We start from the raw sequence: 24,423 nt of genomic DNA on the forward strand, positions 1-24,423 counted from the left end.
TCGCTTGTTTTTTTTACTCGTTTTCTTTTTATTCAAATCCTTGCCAAATTAGCTTATTTATGTAATTCTTTCTGTATTATGTTCCTTGGTTCAATACCCTTAGGCGTTCTTGATTTTTTTAAAAAAATGTCCACACCGAATGTAGTTATAAGGGCTTAAGTGAAACTCTGCGTTCGTAGCGATAGAAAAAGGCAAACTGCTAATTTAATCGACCGGATAACGATGATTAAGGAAAGGATTGTCATCTTTAGGAAAATAAAGGATATATTCTCATGGTACTTTCTTATATTTTATTTACAAAATTTTGTAGCTCATATCTCATATCCCTAGGATATTTTCAACATTGAGTTGCTTGACTGAAGATCTAGAACTGTGGATTTTTATTTCATATTTAGTATTTAGTTCTTTATTTGCATAGTATTAAAGGAAATTATTGACATTCTTAGTCCATAACAAGTCATGCTCAAGTTCTTGTTAATTTATTGAGATAGAACACTCAAACTATTCTGTTATTCTGCTTTGGAATACTGAACTCCGATGATAAAACCACCCTGTGCAGTATTATTTGCCAGAGGGCCCATAGAGTCGACGTCCTTCCTGAAATAGTAGGGATAGTATCCGGGCAGCTTATATCCCACTTCGACGAAGTAATGTTGACCAGCATCCACAGTGAGTTTCTCTCCAGATGGGGATGTTATGGGAACCACCAAAGCCTCTCCTGGAAGAGTTATTCCAGTGAAGGTACCTTGGCCGATGATTTTGTAGTTTTTACCATGGTTCTGTAAATAAATAAATAATAAAATAGGAAAGATTTCCTAATCAAAGACACATTGGCGGATTAAATAATGGTGTCCACATCAACTACCTTGCCATCACTGATGAACTGGGAATTTTGTCTAGAAACACGTACACCGCTGTAGAACATATACATCTACTAAAGGGTCAAGCACAAGAAGCCGGATTAGAGATTTTCTTTGAAAAGAAATATGACAGTCATCAAAACTTACATCCATCACCGAAAAACAGAGCTTGGTTGAACTGAAAGAGTAGAAACTGAGTGTTTCCAGATTAGAACCAGTGAAAGGGAAGCCAACATGAGTGAAGATGATCACTGATTTTAGTAGAATACACAACCCATACAAGAAGACAGTGATTTCAAGGCGGTAATATGGAATATGGATTGGTAAAGTAAAAAAAAATGAGGGAAAACTTCTTGCCAGTAACAACTAAGATTGTGAACATCTTGCCTATGTATGTATAATAGTTTTGTCTCCATATTGCTCAGAATTTAAAAAGAATGGTATTTCCGTATCCGTCGTGTCCACAGCAACAAGGAAACTTTTCGTCATGTCTGTCTGCGCATATTGCTTAAGATAATTTAATGAAGATCCGTATGTAAATTCGGGGAATAAAGCGCTAGGCTGTAAATATGTTATTTACGCTGAATGAAATGGTAGTTTAGGTGAAGGCCTAAAATTTTATTCTCTAATATTTATGTTAATAGTGGTCTTATCGATAAATAATACATAGCTAAAGTTATATAGTATTACATTTCCGAGCATTTATTCTCTTATATTTTCACCGTAGCGGCTATAACAGAGATATTCATGAATTTCCATTTGAGTTGCTAAGTCCATATCAGCACCGAACCACAACAAAATACAGAGGTGTGAAAATGATTAGACTCAACACTAATTTCTGGATATTTTCATTGTCGCATTACCTATTACTTTCCTGCCCAAAGAAACATTTTTTTTGCTGCAATGGAGCTATTGTACGAGTTAGTTGTTCTTTTAAAGTAAAGTATAGAACATAAGTGACATTTCCTATTGCATAAGTGACGATATTTTAGTCAGTAGACTCCTCCACCAATATTAAATTCCAATGTTGTGGGTAATAAATTTTTCTTTTGAGTGTACTTAGTACAAATGGAATTGCATGAAGTGGTTCCGCGTTATTTTACTTTACTTGGGCTGTGCTTTGTATTTACTATCCCAGCTCTTGGAAGCTGGTGTCGTAGGATAAGCAACAAACCAAACAGAAATATTTAATCTCAACGTAATATTTAAAAAATCGAATAATACAGTATTTCAAAAAGTTTAGTAAGTCGAATAAATATTTGACTGAAAGATATGGAGTTCCATCGAATAAATTAGAAAGACAAGTGAGGGGAAAGCTAAAACTAAGACAATTGAATTTTTTGTTTTCTCCGTTGAGTCTAATAATTATCACACCTCTGTAGGTGAATAGAATTTAATGAAAATCGGTATGTAAAGTCAGGTCCTACAGTCTAGACTACAAATAATTGTATTCACGCTGTATGAAATGTTAGTTTAGGGGAAGTGACCTAAAATTTTATTTTTAAATACCTATAGGCCCTATTATTAGTGCTATCGAAAAGTACTACATCAGAAAAGTCATAGAGGATATAAGTTCCGTTCATTTACGTCTTATACAGTTTTTTACCGACTATGATAGGCGTTGACCAAAGAAACAAGGTACTTGAACTCTTCTACTGTAGGCTACTTTATTCAGATCTTGACCATCTATCTGAATTGTTCCATTTGTCTGCGGACCGCACTCCATGTGCTCTTAGTTTGTCGTAACTCAAATGTGCAAAATTACAGCCCAAAAATATGGAAACTGTGCCGCATGGGACAGTTTCCCAGCAACATATTGAACCATTCTGTTCATTGGTGCAATTATATCAATTTGAGTATTGGATATTGGAATCATACTAGGCCACCCACGAAGCCGATGTCTTACAGTATATGTCATAAAGGGGTCCAGAAGAAGCGTTCTTATGTGAAGTGAGCGCGAGCCTCATTATGAGAAATCTCCAGAACCCATTAATAGAAGTTATGTCCCAAGCGAAGCCTCTTGATGAAGCTTGGGGACGCGTTCCAGTTCCCGGCTAAACTTATTCTAGGAGGGAAGAATGAAATAAATTAATATCTTTGGTTACAGAAGTGTTGCATTGGATTTGAGACAAGAATTGCAACCTGTATTATATCTGCTTTATTTTGATAGGCATTAGGGCTGCATTAATTAATGCATTCGCTAAGTTGCGCTCATGATAATTAATGCGGGAAAATTTTCCCGGGCACGCTAAGATTGCACGCAGCCAAGTGGCTTGATGACGCCACCCGGAATTATAAATTAAGGCCGCCAGGGCATAATATACAAATACAAATTATTTGTCAATAACTTTGCAACCACAACTCCAAACTTTGTGTAGAGCTGTATTAATATGAGCTTGTGAATTTCAGTCGTGAGTTTCGTTACCTGAGCAAATTTGAGGTGAACAGACTCGTTGTAGGGAACTGCAGGACTGTCGAGCTTCAGTTTGCTGCCCAGCACTAGACCGTCTAACTCGTAGTGTCCATTGAATGTGATGTGCTCTGTGATCGATCCTTTACAGCACCTGTACTCGCCGTCATGGTCCGCCGCGTCTCGATACATCACCAGCGACGATGGGTAGTTGGCTGTAAAAACAATGAAACCTCTTCAAGTCTTTTATATCAAACAACAACAACAACATTATCTTCTTCCTCTTGTACCGTATCCTCATGGGATGTCGGCTGTCATCCGGGCGATCTGGTTCTTGCTCTCAGCAACTCGAGAGTGGGGTTACTGAACCCGTACCATTCTTGTAGATTGCGTAACCAATATATTCTCCTTCTTCCCCTACTTCTCTCTCCTTCCATTTTACCTTGTAAGGTAACCTGAAGGAGTTTATATTTATAATTTAGAATGATATGGCCAAATTAATCATAAGCTATAAACTTCATGTTGGTCCGTGTTGAAATGCAATTACTAGAAAAACAATCAACTATAATGGTCCACCTGGTCATTACATTTTTTGTGTAAATATTAAATTACACCTGTCTTGGTGGTACTATTTTTTTTTTTTTTTTTTTTTTTTTTTGCTAGTTGCTCTACGTCGCACCGACACAGATAGGTCTTATGGCGACGATGGAACAGGGAAGGGATAGGAGTGGGAAGAAAGCGGCCGTGGCCTTAATTAAGCTACAGCCCCAGCATTTGCCTGACGTAAAAATGGGAAACCACGGAAAACCATTTTCAGGGCTGCCGACAGTGGGGTTCGTACTAACTCCCGAATACTGGATACTGGCCGCAGCTATCGAGCTCGGTACTGGTTTGGTCACGAGTGACCATCGTCAGCCGATAGACAAGACAAGACATTAAGTCCGCATCTGTGGTGTAGTGGTTAGTGCGATCAGCTGCTACCCCCAGAGGCCTGGGTTCGATTCACGGCTCTGCCACGAAATTTGCAAAGTGGTACGAGGGCTGAAACGGGGTCCACTCAGCCTCGGGAGGTCAACTGAGTAGAGGGGGGTTCGATTCCCTCCTCGCCTATCCTGGAAGTAGTTTTCCGTGGTTTCCCACTTCTCCGCCAGATAATGCCGGGATGGTACCTGACTTAAGGTCACGGCCGCTTCCTTCCCTCTTCCTTGTCTATCCCTTCCAAACTTCCCATCCCCCCCCAAAAGGCCCCTGTTCAGTATAGAAGGTGAGGCTGCCTGGGCGAGATACTGGTCATCCTCCCCGGTTGTATCCCCAGACCAAAAGTCTAAAGCTCCAAGACACTGCCCTTGAGGCGGTAGAGGTGGGATCTCTCGCTGAATCCGAGGGAAAAACCGACCCTGGAGGGAAAACAGATTACGAACGAACAAGACATTAAACTACTAAAATAAGTGTATATGCACAAGTTGACATTGTAAAAGTGCCATCATCAGATAGACGATGATTAATTAATTAATGGCGTGTAGTCTTCGAAGAGGCCTAGTGCAGGTCTTTCGAGATGACGCCATATGGGCGACCTGCACGTCTATGAAGATGGGGCTCTACCTGTGATAAATTCCAATGATGAAGACGGCATACACACCCAGCCACCGAGCCATCAGAGTTAACCAATAAAGGTTAAAATCTCCGACACGACCGGGAATCGAACCCGGGACCCTCTGGACCAAAGGACAGCACGCTAACCATTTAGCCACGGAACAAACATAGACGTTGCCAATCCTCATATTCAAAATACAGATACATGGTCGTTACGACTTTATTTATATAGATTATAGTCCATTTTGGAGATAATTGCACATTAAAATAGTGAGCCGAATTTCGTTTGTGCGTCATTAGTGGTTACAGAGATAGTAAAAGTAATGAGGATGAAAATCCACAGCCTATTTCTAGTCGTTTGACTGGGTCAGGAATGGAATGAATGAAGCCCCCATCTAGCAGCGAGGATAGGACTGTGCCGGCTGCCGAAGCCTGTCGCACTCCTTCGGGGGCAATGATAAATGACTGGCCGATGAAATGAAATGATAGTGGAGAGTGTTGCTGAAGTGAAAGATGACAGGGCAAAATCGGAGTACCCGGAGAAAAACCTGTCCCGCCTCCGCTTGGTCCAGCACAAACCTCACATGGAGTGACCGGGATTTGAGCCACGGCACCCAGTGGTGAGAGGCCGGAGCGCTGCCGCCTGAGCCACGGAGGCTCCTAGTAAAAGTAATATCACACAAACTAAACTTTTACAGGAGACAAATTCAAAATTAAAAATGTAAGTCCAATATGGATTTCTTTTACTGGTGAACCCTTACAAAATGGATTTCAAATTTGAATTTGACAATGTAAACACCCCTATGCCTCATCCGAGTGCCTCATGGACCTTGGTACGCTGGCGAAGCAGGGGGAGAGGTGATACTCCCACGTGGCGCGTCCCTGGTGGCGGATAGCGGGGGGGGTCCTTGAGGGAAATAAAATACCTCTCGCGGATCAAACACACAACCCCTTGTGGGTGGGGGACGCACACGAAGAATACACCCACGGTATCCCCTGCCTCTTGTAAGAGGCGACTAAAAGGGGCGACCAAGGGATGATTGTATTAGAACCATGAAACTACTTTTGATTAGCACCACCACGCGCGGAACACCATGGGCCGCTTTTACTTGCGCGTAGTACCATTTAGTTAGGTACCAAATAGGTTTGTGATTAGTACCACTTTAGGAGCGACATTATGGGTGAGCGACACCATGGTTCTGGCTTGTCTGTGATTAGTACCTACTATATGAGGTACATCACGGGATAGTGCGAGTCCTTGGGGTTAGTACACGTATATGATGAACACCATAGGTTTGCGTTGCCTGTAAATGGCGCATCAATTTGCGAAACACCAAAGGTCTGTATTCCATGTGCGAATTTCATCACCTGTGAATAGTACCATACAGTGTGGAATGCCTCGAGTCTCTGCTGCTTTTGATTAGTACCGCAACATGACAAATACCATGGTTCTACTTTCCTAGCGATAAGTACCATTATGAGGGGCCGACGATTTGGATTTTGAATCCCTCTAGACCAGGGCCTCTCAGAGTGCATGCACCGGTGCATTGAGCGGCGCAAGGTGCATAAGACGACTTCGCTTGGTTGACCAGAGTACAGACCCCCACTCCTTGATTTGGAACAATAGTGCTGTCTCTCTCTTTCCCCTCGCCTGTCTCGCTCGCACTTGCTCCGTAGCGTTCCAAATCCGAGCTGAGTTGAGCCGAGCTTAGCCGAGTGGGACCGATGCACTGTTCATAGGAACTCTGCGCCTCTCCTTGCACGCGTGAGATTTTGAGCGTTTGAGAGGCCCTGCTTTAGACTAAAAGCATCATCGATTCAGTATTATGTAGACTTGGTCAGTAATACTATTGTTTCACGTCAGTTTCTCTGATTGCGCGACATTGCGGCTCGGATCCACCGATTGTTTTAAATTCATATCCATTTATTCTTCGTCCTGACGTTTTGAATTCTGGTCAGTGGAGGATTTTGGACTTTTAATTTGTCATGCCATTTCGTCTCATTTCGTACCATTAGGAGCCGATGACCTCGATGTTAGGCCCCTTTAAACAACAAGCATCATCATCATCATTATCGATCGGTGGAGGCGTGTAGCTGCCAGCTTGCATGGGAGATGGTAGGATCGAATCCCACCGTCGGCAGCCCTGAAGATGATTTACCGTGGTTTCGCATTTTCACACCAGGCAAATGCTGCGGGTGTACTTAATTACGGCCACGGCCGATACCTTTCCTATCCTTGGGACCCCAAAATCCTTCATTGCGTCGTTAAAACACTAGCAAAAATTGAAATTACTTTTGATAGGAATTAATTATTTATTGAAAACTTCTACGCTTCATTTCTTTAAATACGAGGGCTATTTTTTTTCAAGGTCCGATTGGTCACGAAATGAAACAGCAGTACAAATTTGACATTTTTCTATTAGTAACACTTACTGATACATCACAGCTATTTTTCAACATAGTCGCCTCGCAGATTGAGACATTTGTCGTAGCGTGGTACCAACTTGTCAATGCCCTCTTGATAGAACGTCGCCGCCTGCGCCTGTAACCATCTTTGTACGCCGGTCTGCAGCGCCTCGTCGGTGTCAAAACGCTGTCCTCCTAGCCGGCGTTTCATGTGAGCAAAGAGGTGAAAATCTGATGGAGCCAGGTCCGCACTGTATGCTGGGTGATCGAAAACATCCCACTGGAAACGCTGCAGGAGGTTCGTGGTGGCAGCTGCAGTGTGCGGCCGAGCATTGTCATGGAGGGGGACAATGCCTGATGACAACATCCCTCTCCTCTTATTCTGAATTGCCCGTCGTAGACGTTGAATAGTCGCACCGTATGCGGCTGCAGTGATGGTGGAACCACGTTCCATGAATTCCACCAACAGAACTCCTTTCCGGTCCCAGAACACAGTAGCCATACACTTTCTGTTGGAGAATGTTCGCTTGAATTTCTTTGGCTTACTCGGGGAGTGTGAATGCATCCACTGTTTGGATTGCTCTTTTGTTTCTTCCGTTTCAAAATGAACCCATGTCTCATCCCCTGTGACAATTTTGTTCAAAAAATCCGGTCCTTCATCATGGTAGCGCTGGAGAAACGCTAAAGCGGCGCCCATTCGCTGTGTTTGTGACAGCATCTTCGGAACCCATCTCGCACAAAGTTTGCGGTACTGAAGTGTCTCACTCACTATTGTGTAGAGAGCTGACCTGGAAACTTCAGGAAACGAAGTACTCAACACAGAAATTGTGAACCGACGATTTTCTCGAATTGCCTGATCCACACGCTGAACAAGATCATCGGTTGACACACGCTTCCTTCCCTGGCCGCCTGCATCATGGACGTCTGTACGCCCTGCTGTAAAGTTCCTGCACCATTGTCGCACTTTGCTGTCGCTCGTGCACGTTTCACCATACACACGACTTATTCGGCTGCATTGCACCCCCCAGCCTGAAGAAATCGAATTACACCGCGCACTTCACACTTGGCGGGCGAAGCGATCGTTGTAGCCATGTTTACGAGCGCGCTGCACATTCACTACTGACGGGACTGAGCTGAGGCGCATAACAGTCATTTCAGAGACGTTGCGCAACACATCTGCGCAGCGGTTCATCATATATTCGCAGGCGTTTGACTGTCGCGACCGATCGGACCTTGAAAAAAAAAATAGCCCTCGTATATTCTGACTAGGGGACCCGTGCGAAAAATCTCGCATGTTCATAAATTATGTGGTAGAGTAGACCCATGGTGAGCTACTGGTGAACTAAGCATATGACAGGGTACCGCGGGAAAAGATGTTCGCCATACTGGGGGACTATGGAATTAAAGGCAGATTATTAAAATCAATCAAAGGCATTTATGTTGACAATTGGGCTTCAGTGAGAATTGATGGTAGAATGAGTTCTTGGTTCAGGGTACTTACAGGGGTTAGACAAGGCTGTAATCTTTCACCTTTGCTGTTCGTAGATTACATAGATCATCTGCTGAAAGTTATGAAATGGCAGGGAGGGATTCAATTAGGTGGAAATGTAGTAAGCAGTCTGGCCTATGCTGGCGACTTGGTCTTAATGGCAGATTGTGCCGAAAGCCTACAGTCTAATATCTTGGAACTAGAAAATAGGTGCAATGAGTATGGTATGAAAATTAGCCTCTCGAAGACTAAATTGATGTCAGTAGGTAAGAAATTCAACAGAATTGAATGTCAGATTGGTGATACGAAGCTACAACAGGTCGATAATTTCAAGTATTTAGGTTGTGTGTTCTCCCCGGGTGGTAATATAGTAAGTGAGATTGAATCAAGGTGTCGTAAAGCTAATGCAGTGAGCTCGCAGTTGCGATCAGCAGTATTCTGTAAGAAGGAGGTCAGCCCCCAGACGAAACTATCTTTACATCGGTCTGTTTTCAGACCAACTTTGCTTTACGGGAGCGAAAGCAGAGTGGACTCAGGATATCTTATTCATAAGTTAGAAGTAACAGACATGAAAGTAGCAAGAATGATTGTTGGTACAAACAGGTGGGAACAATGGCAGGAGGGTACTCGGAATAAGGAGATAAAGGCTAATTTAGGAATGAACTCGATGGATGAAGCTGTACGCATAAACCGGCTTCGGTGGTGGGGTCATGTGAGGCGAATGGAGGAGGATAGGTTACCTAGGAGAATAATGGACTCTGCTATGGAGGGTAAGAGAAGTAGAGGGAGACCAAGACGACGATGGTTAGACTCGGTTTCTAACGATTTAAAGATAAGAGGTATAGAACTAAATGAGGCCACAGCACAAGTTGCAATTCGAGGATTGTAGCGACGTTTAGTAAATTCACAGAGGCTTGCAGACTGAACGCTGAAAGGCATAACAGTCTATAATGATAATGTATCTATGTATGTATGTATGGTATCCACTTGAACGGAGGCAAATGAATGTGCATTATTATACTGACGAATGTTCCAGAAGAAATTTTTGGCTTGACTATAATTATTTTCTTAACTGATAATTACAGCATATTACAGTATAATGACATAAATCAGGAGTCCCAGAGGGGACAGCAATGATGGCGCGTATTTACATCAGTATTTGCAAATCGCACACTTTAAACTTACATTTTAAATAAATTATCGATATTTATGAAATGAGAGTGAAATTCGTTTCTGCTAATGTCTATTCCCTTTCTTTTGAATGCTCATTTGTCACGATCGGTTACTTGTGAACGCCGCAAAAGGGATCTATACTACTGAAATAATACGTATGATGAACTTGGTCCACTGTGAATATGAACCCCTCAGTTACTAATCTACAGTGTGGATAGCCAATAACAGCGACTGATGGGAGGTATCTCGGATTCACGAGGTTAAATGGACTGTGTCGTGATTGACCTGGCTAAGGCCGGAGACTACTGGCAAAAATGAGTGCAATTTGACTAGACAAAAGAGTGACTGAATAGGTGGCTAAATTTATAGAAAATAGAACTCAGAGAATTAGAGTAGGTGAAGAATTATCTGATCCTGTAATCATTAAAAGGGGAATTCCTCAAGGCAGTACTATTGGACCTTTGTTTTCTTATATATATAATAAATGATATCAGTAAAGAACTGGAATCAGAGATAAGGCCTTTCGCTGATGAGGTTATACTGTGTTGAGTCGGATTGTTAGGTGAAAACAGGTTGGAATGCGAACTAATTTGGTTAGGAGGAAGTACTGTGCAACCCGTTCTTCCATAATGTAGCAAGAGTAACATAAATACTAGGAGTTTCACAGGTCGTACCCCTAATATATATGCAAATCTCATAACATAACTGTCGTATAGTGTACAGTATACTTGTTACTCGCTGAAATAAGTTTGTATTCTAACCTATCGGCGCCTAAAATTTCGGACCCTGGTGATAAATAAGTTACAAGATTGTGAGCAACTGCAAAAAGACCTCGACATTGTTGTGAGATGGACACTAGGAAATGGTAGGACGATAAACCGGGTTAAAAGTCCAGTTGTGTGTTTCACTAATCAGAAAGGTCCTTTCAGTTTAAATTACTGCATTGATGGGGTGAAAATTCCTTATGGGGATCACTGTAAGTACCTAGGTGTTAATATAAGGAAAGATCTTCATTGGGGTATTCACATAAATGGGATTGTAAATAAAGGATACAGATCTCTGCATATGGTTATGAGGATGTGAGGGGTTGTACAAAGATATAAAGGAAAGGACATATAAGTCTCTGGTAAGACCCCAATTAGAGTATGATTCCAGTGTATGGGACTCTCACCAGGATTATTTGGTCCAAGAACTAGAAAAAAATTCCTAAGAAAAGCAGCTCAATTTGTTCTGGGTGATTTCCGACAAAAGAGTAGCGTTACGAAAATGTTGCAAAATTTGGGCTGGAAAGACTTGGGAGAAAGGAGACGAGCTGCTCGACTGTCAGTGTAGAGATATGGCGTAGAAAGTCATTAGTAGACGAATAAGTTTGTGTGGTGTTTTTAAAAGATGTAAGAAAATATGAAGATAAAGTTGGAAATGTAGAGGAAAAATTGGGGCAAATATTCCTTTATAGGGAGAGGAGTTAGGGATTGGAATAATTTGCCGAGGGAGGTGTTCAATAAAGTTCAAAATTATTTGCAGTTATTTAAGAAAACACTACATAAAGAACAGATAGGGAATCTGCCGCATGGGTGACTGTCCTAAATTTAGATTAGTGGTAATTGTTAATGATGATGATGATGATGACTCAACTTACCGATGCAGCAAGCCACCACCGAAGCTATCACTACAAGCTGGCCGTACATGATATGTCTTCTCTTGAGAACTTGTAATACACAACGTATTCACGTCTTCCTTTATATAATAGATTCTCACAGCGCATCACAGGTGTTTGAAGGTCATGAACAAGCTGTGGCGTTATTGAGTGGAAAATGCGCCATTATCATCGCAAGTTACATTCACCATTCGGTAAACTTACAATAAAATACGGTACGCCTTCCAAGTGTCCCTCAACAGGCACTTTGCAAATCAAAGTGGGATTTAAGACAAAAATTCAAGTTTTCATTGATGGCCAAGCAAGTTGGCTGGACAAAACTCATCCTCACAACTATAAATAACATAATAATTATGACTGGCGCAAATGGGTTCTACCGTAGGCTGAAAATTTGCCCAATATAAAGTCACTCCCATAATTGAAGACAATGAGATGCTATGACATACTGTGGGACATTAAAAGTTCCTAAAACAAACAGGCAATATGGCACTTTAATCGTCGTATACGGAAGAAAGAATGAAAAGAGTAAGTGTATGAACAGGTAATACAAATTCTCGACACTGTAAATGATAGATTGCGCTGCTGACACTCTGATGATAATAATAATTAATGTTGTCTGAGACATCAGCCCATACACTGGTTTGATGTAGCCTCCCATGTCACCCTATCTTGTGCTAACCTTTTGATTTCTACGTATCGAGAGCATCGTCTCTCTCTATCTCTCGCTCTCTCCGTTTAGTCGAATCCGACTCTCCGTGACCCCATGAACTAAAATACGCCAATTTCTTCTGTCCTGCACTGCCTCCCGAAGTAGTACTTCTGTGATGCCATCAATCCATCTGTTTCTTTGCCGCCCTCTTCTCCTTCGGTCTTCTAATGAATTGTGTCTTCTCATGATGTGTCCAAAGTAGCTTAGTGTTGGTTTCAGGATTAGGCCATCCACGGAACACTCTGGTTTTACTTGCTGTAAAACTGACCTATTTGTTCTCTTCGCAGTGCATGGGACTTTAAGGATTTTCCTCCAACACCACAATTTAAAGGAGTATATTCTACGGCGTTCAGCTTTTCTTATGGTCCAGGTCTCACATCCGTACATCACAACTGGAAAAACCATAGCCCTTACTATACGGATCTTTGTTGTTAATGTTATGTGTCTACTCCTTAAGATATTGTCAAGACATTGCACTATGTCTTCTGGTATCGGCTACCAAGTAGCAATCGTCTTTTGATTTCATGACTACAGTCACCATCAGCAGAAATCTATGAGCCAAGATAGTTGAAAACGGAGACTACCTCCATCCTACATCTGCTCTAATCTGCTTGTCATATTCAAACCTTGGTCTACCCCTACCGTTCTTACCGCCTACACTTCACTCAAAAACTAACTATACACCGCGGTTAGACGGTTAGAACCCCGTTCGTTGAAAATATATTTACTATCAGAATGTTGATCGGCAGGGAAGAGAAGGTGGTGTTATGGAATTTCTGATCACTATAATAGAATACGTGCCAGAAGCCTGAATTAAATTCAAAACCCCTCCAGTGCCCATATGGAATGAGGGCATGTGATGCTCTTGATGGTCATACATTTTGGACAGCTGTAAGTAGCTTCTTCAAGAGTACGCAGATCCATAGACATGAAAGTACAACTCCAAGCTACAAGTGCACTCAGTATACCTGTTTTGATTCCATTCGAAGGCCCTGTAAAACCTGGAAAGTGTAACGTTTATTCATCAGATATATTCATAGTCATTTAGAATTTCCAATTACTTTATATATAGTAATTTCTATGTAGCCTCTGTGACTCAGGTGGCAGTGCGTCGGCCTCTCACCGCTGGGTCCTGTGGTTCAAATCCCGGTCACTCCATGTGAGATTTGTGCTGCTCAAAGCGGAGGTGGGACAGGTTTTCCTCCAGGTACTCCAGCTTTCCCTGTCATCTTTCATTCAAGCAATATAATTTCATTTCATCTGTCAGTAATTAATCAATGCCCCAGAGGAGTGTGACAGGCTTCGGCAGCCGGTACAGTTCTTATCCTCGCCGCAAGATGGGGTCTTCATTCATTCCATCCTTGACCCGGTCAATCACTGGAAAAGAGGTTTCAGGTTTTCATTTTCATAGCAATTTAGATGCCTTGGCTGGCAGGATCTAGTGTTTACAGTGCACGATGTCTTCTGGTATGGGCTAGAACAAATTTGTTACTTTCATAGATCTGCCTCTGTCTTATCCTTGGCTTTGACAATATGAAAGTGACTGAGGTATGAGCGATGCTAGTAATACCATTCCTTATACAGCCAGTCCCTGCTATGAATGTGTGAAAATATTGCTCATACGCTAGTTGGGGCATGCATTTGAGTGGGCCTGGCAGACTGATATTTAATAGCAGCTCCTGGCCCAGTGAGGAAAGCAACGGGAAACTACATCACTCCTCATTTCCCTAGTGCGCCTCTTCAGTGATGCCTAGGCTATCTATGACAGCTGTTGGTGGAGCTGTGGAGGATCAAACCAGCCTTTTCGCTTAATACACAACATACATACACTGACTGACAGAGCAAATGCAACACCAAGAAGGAGTGGTCAGAACTTTATGCAAATTGCAGGGTAGACTGACGTCACTGAGGTATGCTCATGATGTGAAATGCGCCGCTGTGCTGCGCACGTAGCGAACGATAAATGGGACACGGCGTTGGCCAATGGCCCACTTCGTACCGTGATTTCTCAGCCGACAGTCATTGTAGAACGTGTTGTCGTGTGCCACAGGACACGTGTATAGCTAAGAATGCCAGGCCGCCGTCAACGGAGGCATTTCCAGCAGACAGACGACTTTACGAGGGGTATGGTGATCGGGCTGAGAAGGGCAGGTTGGTCGCTTCGTCAAATCGCAGCCGATACCCATAGGGATGTGTCCACGGTGCAGCGACTGTGGCGAAGATGGTTGGCGCAGGGACATGTGGCACGTGCGAGGGGTCCAGGCGCAGCCCGAGTGACGTCAGCACGCGAGGATCGGCGCATCCGCCGCCAAGCGGTGGCAGCCCCGCACGCCACGTCAACCGCCATTCTTCAGCATGTGCAAGACACCCTGGCTGAACAATTTCCCGTCGATTGGTTGAAGGAGGCCTGCACTCCCGGCGTCCGCTCAGAAGACTACCATTGACTCCACAGCATAGACGTGCACGCCTGGCATGGTGCCGGGCTAGAGCGACTTGGATGAGGGAATGGCGGAACGTCGTGTTCTCCGATGAGTCACGCTTCTGTTCTGTCAGTGATAGTCACCGCAGACGAGTGTGGCGTCGGCGTGGAGAAAGGTCAAATCCGGCAGTAACTGTGGAGCGCCCTACCGCTAGACAACGCGGCATCATGGTTGGGGCGCTATTGCGTATGATTCCACGTCACCTCTAGTGCGTATTCAAGGCATGTTAAATGCCCACCGCTACGTGCAGCATGTGCTGCGGCCGGTGGCACTCCCGTACCTTCAGGGGCTGCCCAATGCTCTGTTTCAGCAGGATAATGCCCGCCCACACACTGCTCGCATCTCCCAACAGGCTCTACGAGGTGTACAGATGCTTCCGTGGCCAGCGTACTCTCCGAATCTCTCACCAATCGAACACGTGTGGGATCTCATTGGACGCCGTTTGCCAACTCTGCCCCAGCCTCGTACGGACGACCAACTGTGGCAAATGGTTGACAGAGAATGGAGAACCATCCCTCAGGACACCATCCGCACTCTTATTGACTCTGTACCTCGACGTGTTTCTGCGTGCATCGCCGCTCGCGGTGGTCCTACATCCTACTGAGTCGATGCCGTGCGCATTGTGTAACCTGCATATCGGTTTGAAATAAACATCAATTATTCATCCGTGCCGTCTCTGTTTTTTCCCCAACTTTCATCCCTTTCGAACCACTCCTCCTTGGTGTTGCATTGTCACTGTCAGTCAGTGTACATAGTTATTTCGAGACTGACGAAGACAGACTTATGCACTAGTAATTAATTGCTTCTCTACTCTAGTTCTTTTTCAGTATTGTTATGATCCCTATCATCACTAGACAGTGTCGTGTCGGCTCCAATCCCGCGATCAATTGAACGATAAAACTGAGTTAAGCTTTTAAGGATATTACATTATATCCGGACGGACCTAGCGTCCCTGGAGGGGAGGAAGCCTAATTGTGATTACATTATGTAAGAATCCTCTCCCATACTGAGCATCTGCATCAATAGTAAACATCTTCATAACTCTATGAAATATTCGTCAAGCCCGCGTATTTCTTTGAATTATGTATTTCATGCATCTGCGAATGGGATTGAATATAGAACGATGGAATCTCATTCGCGGTGGAAATGTCTTTGAGACGAGAATAAGATAGCAGCGTACCAGCGTCGACACGCGGAGACGACTGTGGAACATACTGGAACGTTGGAGAGACGTTGGTGGATTTAGAGGTAATATATAAATAATAGAACAATGTTTATAGCCTAGTAAACAAAAATCCACAGTTCTTCAGCCCTTCAGGCAAGCAACTCAGTTTTGAAAGTATCCTGGGATATCAGCTACCAATGTTAGGTAAATAACATATGATGAAGTATGAGAGAATGTTCTTTATTTATTCATATACATACATTATCATTATAGGCCTTTCAGCGTTCAGTCTGCAAGCCTCTGAGAATTTACTAAACGTCGCCACAATCCTCCATTTGCAACTAGTGCTGTGGCCTCATTTAGTTCTATACCTCTTATCTTTAAATCGTCAGAAACCGAGTCTAACCATCGTCGTCTTGGTCTCCCTCTACTTCTCTTACCCTCCATAGCAGAGTCCATTATACTCCTAGGTAACCTATCCTCCTCCATTCGCATCTCATGACCCCACCACCTAAGTCGGTTTATGCGTACAGCTTCTTCCATCGAGTTCATTCCTAAATTAGCCTTTATCTCCTCATTCCGAGTTCCCTCCTGATATTGTCCCCACCTGTTTGTACCAGCAATCATTCTCGCTACTTTCATGTCTGTTACTTCTAACTTATGAATAAGATATCCTGAGTCCATCCAGTTTTCGCTCCAGTAAAGCAAAGTTGGTCTGAAAACAGACCGATGTAAATATAGTTTCGTCTGGAAGCTGACTTCCTTCTTACAGAATACTGCTGATCGCAACTGCGAGCTCACTGCATTAGCTTTACTACACCTTACTATATTACCATCCTGGGAGAACACACAACCTAAATACTTGAAATTATCGACCTGTTCTAGCTTTGTATCACCAATCTGACATTCAATTCTGTTGAATTTCTTACCTACTGACATCAATTTAGTCTTCGAAAGGCTAATCTAGTAGTATAATACAGCGATTCGGCGGCCACCACCTCCTCCGGGCTCCCAAGGCTCCCTCCACCAACCGCGGGAAATTTGAATTTTGGCGGGAAATTTGAATTTTGCCGCGAGATTTGAATTTGTAAACAAATCCACGTGCTTTTTGACAGCTGTCATCGACAACAACGCATCGCTAACCTCACTGCTGCCATCTTGACGGGCCTAAACCTCAGTAGTGCCAACTTAACCTAACTAGCGTGAGGTAAACAAAGCCACGTGTTTTTTGACAGCCACGTGCTTTTTGACAGCTGTCATCGACAACAACGCATCGCTAACCTCAGTACTGCCATCTTGACGGGCCTAAACCTCAGTAGTGCCAACTTAACCTAACTAGCGCGAGATAAACAAAGCCACGTACTTTTTGACAGCCACGTGCTTTTTGACAGACAACAACGCATCGCTAACCTCAGTACTGCCATCTCGACGGGCCTAAACCTCAGTAGTACCAACTTAACCTAACTAGCGTGTGGTAAACAAAGCCACGTGCTTTTTGACAGCCACGTGCTTTTTTGACAGCTGTCATCCGCCATCTTTAAACCACAGAGCATTGTGCTGCCCTCTTTATCGTAGTAGATGTACATTCGTCACCTGTCATCGGCAGTGCTGCCATCTTGGCGGGCTTAAACCTTAGTGCTACCAACTTAAACTCACTAGCGTGAGATAAACAAATCCACGTGCAGCTGTCATCCGCCATCTTTAATCCATAGAGCACAGTGCTGCCCTCTTTAGCTACTTACCTTTGAAATGTGGTACGTCACAGCTGTCATCCGCCAACTTGCATCCGAAACCTCAGTGCTGCACTCTTTAGCTAGATACCTTTGAAATGTAGTGGTGGTGATTTGAAAAATTCTTTATGCTCTTGTTTGGAAACAAAGCCACGTGCTTTTTTGACAGCTGTCATCCGCCATTTTTAATCCAGAGAGCACCGTGCTGCACTCTTTAGCTACTTACCTTTGAAATGTGGTACGTCACAGCTGTCATCCGCCATCTTGCATCGCAAACCTCAGTGCTGCACTCTTTAGCTAGATACCTTTGAAATGTAGTGGCGGCAAATTCTTTATGCTCTTGTTTGGAAACAAAGCCACGTGCTTTTTTGACAGCTGTCATCCGCTATCTTTAATCCATAGAGCACCGTGCTGCCCTCTTTAGCTACTTACCTTTGAAATGTGGTACGTCACAGCTATCATCCGCCATCTTGCATCGCAAACCTCAGTGCTGCTCTCTTTAGCTAGATACCTTTGAAATGTAGTGGCGGCAAATTCCACGTGCTCTTGTTTGGAAACAAAGCCACGTGCAGCTGTCAACCGCCATCTTTAATCCAGAGAGCACCGTGCTGCCCTCTTTAGCTACTTACCTTTGAAATGTGGTACGTCACAGCTGTCATCCGCCATCTTGCATTGCAAACCACAGTGCTGCACTTTTTAGCTAGATACCTTTGAAATGTAGTGGCGGCAGTTTGAAAAATTCTTTATGCTCCTGTTTGGAAACAAACCTATGCGCTTTTTTTGTCAGCTATCATCCGCCATCTTTAATCTAGAGAGCACCGTGCTGTCCTCTATGTGGTGGTGGTAAATTCTACACGCTCTTGTTTGGAAACAAACCCATGTGCTTTTCTGACAGCTGTCAACCGCCAGAGAGCACCGTGCTGCCCTCTTTATGCCGGTGGCAAATTCTACGTGCTTTTTGACAGCTGTCATCCGCCATCTTTAATCAAGAGAGCACCGTGCTGCCATCTTTAGCTAGATACCTTTGAAATGTGGTGGCGGCAAATTCCACGTGCTCTTGTTTAGTAAACAAAGCCACGTGCTTTTTTGACAGCTATCATCCGCCATCTTTAATCAATAGAGCACTGTGCTGCTATCATGCGGGTAATTTCGTCAGCTGTCATCCACCATCTTTAATCTACAGAGCGCCGTGCTGCTCTCTGTAGTAGCGGGCAATTTGAAAAGTTCTGTTACTTGTCATCCGTCATCTTTAATCAACAAAGCTTCATACTGCTATCTTTAACTACATACATTTAACATGTGCTGGCGGATAATTTGAAAAAACTTCCGTTAGCTACCATCCACCATCTTTATTCAACAGAGCATCGTGCTGCTATCTCTAGCTACATACATTTAACATGTGGTGACGGCAATTTGAAATTCTATCTAGATGCCAACTTTAATCAACAGAGCACCGTGCTGCTATCCCTTTGAATTGTGGTGACGGATAATTTGAAATTCCGTTAGCTATCATCATTAAACATTAGTGCATTCGCTAACCTAACCTCTCATCTACTATCTTGAAGGAGATTATACGACACCTCCTCTACCTCCTGCTCTTCCTCCTCCTCCTCCTCCTCCCCTACCACCTCCGCCTCCTCCTCCTCCTCCTCCTACTCCTCTGTCAAGGCATAACTTTATCGAACACGCATCGCGAAGGCAAGAGTGTGCAGCGATATGCATGTTTAGACTTGCGGATTACGAAAGAAACATAACAAGACTTGAATCGAACACTGCACTCGATGTCGTTAACTTCAACATGTGATTAAAACATTGTCTGGTGTGTTCAGAACACTACATAAGTAGAATCGAACGCTGTACAACATGTTAGGGGATACCTTTGTTCTAAGAAGATCAGATTGAAACATAACAAGACTAGAATCGAACACTACACTCGATGTCGCTAACCTTAACATGTGATCAGAACATTGATCGATGTGTTCAGATCACTAAACAAGTAGAGCCGAACACTGTACAACATGTCAGGGGGTACCTTTGTTCTAAGAAAATTTGATTGAAACATAACAAGACTAGAACCGAACACTGTACTCGATACAACATGTTAGGGGATACCTTTGTTCTAAGAAGATCAGATTGAAACATAACAAGACTAGAATTGAACACTGCACCCGATGTCGTTAACCTTAGCATGTGATCAGAACATTGATTGATGTGTTCAGATCACTAAACAAGTAGAACCGAACACTGTACAACATGTTAGGGGATACCTTTGTTCTAAGAAAATTAGATTGAAACATAACAAGACTAGAATCGAACACTGCACTCGATGTCGTTAACCTTAACATGTGATCCGATACAACATGTTAGGGGATACCTTTGTTCTAAGAAAATTAGATTGAAACATAGCAAGACTAGAATCGAACACTGTAAGAACATTGTTTGATGTGTTCAGAGCAAAAGTACAACTTCAATGATTTACCTAGTGTAAAAATCAAAAACACACACTGTGCACATATCGCATAGCTAGCTCGGCAACACTTCAAATGATTTGCTTAGTACGAAAATAAAAAAATCTATACCGCGTAGCTAACTCGCTCATCGCACTGCTAGGACGCTTAGTAATTGCAAATACACTGATATATGTCATACGAAAATCAAGAAAGCACACTGCGTAGCCACCTCGCTCAGGTCACTCGAAACACACACACACACACACACGGATAAGGATGTTCCGAGATACTACATACTTACATGTTTTTAAAAAATATAGGGGGATAAAAGATCATAAATTATATGTACACATGTTGTCTCCTCCAAGTTGTAAGACGACATAGACGCAGTACTGCGAGTTTCCGCTCTAGCTGGCGAACGGAAGTAGCATGATATCTCAGCAAAAAAAAAAATACGCGTGAGTTTGCATACACGCAAGTCAGACACAATGATGGATACCGCGATTCAAATCCTGGCAACTTATGCCGTCAGGAAGGGCATCCGGCGAGCATCTAGCTGTAAATCCCCGATTCTCGTGTTAAAAAGAGCATCTAGTTGTAAAACAGATTCTTAATCCGAGTTCCTTGACGTCAGGAAGGGCAACCGGTCGAAAACAATAGTGTATGATGTAAGAGGCTAGATACTGCCAGTTTTGCGTCAGGAAGGGCAACTAGTCTTAAAACAAATTCTTGCGATTTAAAATCTTAGTTTTACGTCAGGAAGGGCATCCGGCTGTAAAACAATAGTTCGTGATACAGCGATTTAAAATCTAAGAAGAGCATCTAGCTGTAAAACCCCGATTCTCGTGTTAAAACGAGCATCTAGTTGTAAAACAGATTCTTAATCCGAGTTCTTTGACGTCAGGAAGGGCAACCGGTCGAAAACAATAGTGTATGATGTAAGAGGCTAGATACTGCCAGTTTTGCGTCAGGAAGGGCAACTAGTCTTAAAACAAATTCTTGCGATTTAAAATCTTAGTTTTGCGTCAGGAAGGGCAACTAGTCTTAAAACAAATTCTTGCGATTTAAAATCGTAGTTTTGCGTCAGGAAGGGCATCCGGCTGTAAAACAATAGTTCGTGATACAGCGATTTAAAATCTAAGAAGAGCATCTAGCTGTAAAACCCCGATTCTCGTGTTAAAAAGAGCATCTAGTTGTAAAACAGATTCTTAATCCGAATTCTTTGACGTCAGGAAGGGCAACCGGTCGAAAACAATAGTGTAGGATGTAAGAGGCTAGATACTGCCACTTTTGCGTCAGGAAGGGCAACTAGTTTTAAAACAAATTCTTGCGATTTAAAATCTTAGTTTTGCGTCAGGAAGGGCATCCGGCTGTAAAACAATAGTTCGTGATACAGCGATTTAAAATCTAAGAAAAGCATCTAGCTGTAAAACCCCGATTCTCGTGTTAAAAAGAGCATCTAGTTGTAAAACAGATTCTTAATCCGAGTTCTGTGACGTCAGGAAGGGCAACCGGTCGAAAACAATAGTGTATGATGTAAGAGGCTAGATACTGCCAGTTTTGCGTCAGGAAGGGCAACTAGTCCTAAAACAAATTCTTGCGATTTAAAATCTTAGTTTTGCGTCAGGAAGGGCATCCGGCTGTAAAACAATAGTTCGTGATACAGCGATTTAAAATCTAAGAAGAGCATCTAGCTGTAAATCCCCGATTCTCGTGTTAAAAAGAGCATCTAGTTGTAAAACAGATTCTTAATCCGAGTTCTTTGACGTCAGGAAGGGCAACCGGTCGAAAACAATAGTGTATGATGTAAGAGGCTAGATACTGCCAGTTTTGCGTCAGGAAGGGCAACTAGTCTTAAAACAAATTCTTGCGATTTAAAATCTTAGTTTTGCGTCAGGAAGGGCATCCGGCTGTAAAACAATAGTTCGTAATACAGCGATTTAAAATCTAAGAAGAGCATCTAGCTGTAAAACCCCGATTCTCGTGTTAAAAAGAGCATCTAGTTGTAAAACAGATTCTTAATCCGAGTTCTTTGACGTCAGGAAGGGCAACCGGTCGAAAACAATAGTGTATAATGTAAGAGGCTAGATACTGCCAGTTTTGCGTCAGGAAGGGCAACTGGTCTTAAAACAAATTCTTGCGATTTAAAATCTTAGTTTTGCGTCAGGAAGGGCATCCGGCTGTAAAACAATAGTTCGTGATACAGCGATTTAAAATCTAAGAAGAGCATCTAGCTGTAAAACCCCGATTCTCGTGTTAAAAAGAGCATCTAGTTGTAAAACAGATTCTTAATCCGAGTTCTTTGACGTCAGGAAGGGCAACCGGTCGAAAACAATAGTGTATGATGTAAGAGGCTAGATACTGCCAGTTTTGCGTCAGGAAGGGCAACTAGTCTTAAAACAAATTCTTGCGATTTAAAATCGTAGTTTTGCGTCAGGAAGGGCATCCGGCTGTAAAACAATAGTTCGTGATACAGCGATTTAAAATCTAAGAAGAGCATCTAGCTGTAAAACCCCGATTCTCGTGTTAAAAAGAGCATCTAGTTGTAAAACAGATTCTTAATCCTAGTTTTTTGACGTCAGGAAGGACAACCGTTCGAAAACAATAGTGTATGATGTAAGAGGCTAGATACTGCCAGTTTTGCGTCAGGAAGGGCAACTAGTCTTAAAACAAATTCTTGCGATTTAAAAATCGTAGTTTTGCGTCAGGAAGGGCATCCGGCTGTAAAACATTAGTTCATGATACAGCGATTTAAAATCTAAGAAGTGCATCTAGCTGTAAAACCCCGATTCTCGTGTTAAAAAGAGCATCTACTTGTAAAACAGATTCTTAATCCGAGTTCTGTGACGTCAGGAAGGGCAACCGGTCGAAAACAATAGTGTATGATGTAAGAGGCTAGATACTGCCAGTTTTGCGTCAGGAAGGGCAACTAGTCCTAAAACAAATTCTTGCGATTTAAAATCTTAGTTTTGCGTCAGGAAGGGCATCCGGCTGTAAAACAATAGTTCGTGATACAGCGATTTAAAATCTAAGAAGAGCATCTAGCTGTAAATCCCCGATTCTCGTGTTAAAAAGAGCATCTAGTTGTAAAACAGATTCTTAATCCGAGTTCTTTGACGTCAGGAAGGGCAACCGGTCGAAAGCAATATCGTATGATGTAAGAGGCTAGATACTGCCAGTTTTGCGTCAGGAAGGGCAACTAGTCTTAAAACAAATTCTTGCGATTTAAAATCTTAGTTTTGCGTCAGGAAGGGCATCCGGCTGTAAAACAATAGTTCGTGATACAGCGATTTAAAATCTAAGAAGAGCATCTAGCTGTAAAACCCCGATTCTCGTGTTAAAAAGAGCATCTAGTTGTAAAACAGATTCTTAATCCGAGTTCTTTGACGTCAGGAAGGGCAACCGGTCGAAAACAATAGTGTATGATGTAAGAGGCTAGATACTGCCAGTTTTGCGTCAGGAAGGGCAACTAGTCTTAAAACAAATTTTTGCGATTTAAAATCTTAGTTTTGCGTCAGGAAGGGCATCCGGCTGTAAAACAATAGTTCATGATACAGCGATTTAAAATCTAAGAAGAGCATCTAGCTGTAAATTCCCGATTCTCGTGTTAAAAAGAGCATCTAGTTGTAAAACAGATTCTTAATCCGAGTTCTTTGACGTCAGGAAGGGCAACCGGTCGAAAACAATAGTGTATGATGTAAGAGGCTAGATACTGCCAGTTTTGCGTCAGGAAGTGCAACTAGTCTTAAAACAAATTCTTGCGATTTAAAATCTGTAAAACATATTTTTAATCCCAAGAGAATCGACCCCGAGGCTACCGGGTGAGAGACATGCACACTAAACCAAACTGTAGGCTATTGAATACATTTTTTTTTGTTCCACAGTATTTGAAGTTGTATCGGCGCAGTCATTCAGAGCGAGGTTCGGAATGCATGTGTTGGCTGAAATTGTACACGCATCTTCCGGCTGTAGTAACCTTGAACGAAGACACTGCGTGGTGATAAGCTACTTGTAACTCACGGAACGTCTTCTTAGCTGAGTAGCATTCAGCCCGTGTAAGCTCCTAACATAAAATATCATGATTGTACGGAGAGGTTAAAACACAGTGCCAGCATATAGCCCACTCCTATCGAAAGAGCCTGCACGGCGCCGGCATGTAGGCTACTCCTGTTGAAGGAGCCTGTACAAGGTTTAACACCCCTCCATCAACAGCCCTTACTTAATGCTGGCTTTTTGCACGCCCTCGAATCTACCTAAGAATGTAATATACTACCATAGGGAGACGGTAAAACCCGGTGCCG

General features: G+C 42.8%; 2 protein-coding genes across 2 annotated transcripts in view; one reads left to right on the forward strand and one right to left on the reverse strand.

Annotated features, from left to right (window-relative positions):
* LOC136885238 (adenylyl cyclase 78C) overlaps window positions 1-24,423 on the forward strand; it is a 1,041,122-nt gene that overhangs the window by 786,091 nt on the left and 230,608 nt on the right. The gene's annotated exons all lie outside the window — the stretch shown is intronic.
* Window positions 275-3,480, reverse strand: LOC136885275 (uncharacterized). The gene is made up of 2 exons (XM_067157775.2): window positions 3,286-3,480; window positions 275-779 (listed from the first exon to the last, which is right to left on the reverse strand). The coding sequence occupies exons 1-2, from the start codon at window positions 3,460-3,462 to the stop codon at window positions 510-512; spliced, it is 447 nt and encodes a 148-aa protein (XP_067013876.2). The 5' UTR covers window positions 3,463-3,480; the 3' UTR covers window positions 275-509.

The sequence above is a fragment of the Anabrus simplex genome, chromosome 14 (genome assembly GCF_040414725.1).
Source record: "Anabrus simplex isolate iqAnaSimp1 chromosome 14, ASM4041472v1, whole genome shotgun sequence".
Classification (NCBI taxonomy): domain Eukaryota; kingdom Metazoa; phylum Arthropoda; class Insecta; order Orthoptera; family Tettigoniidae; genus Anabrus; species Anabrus simplex.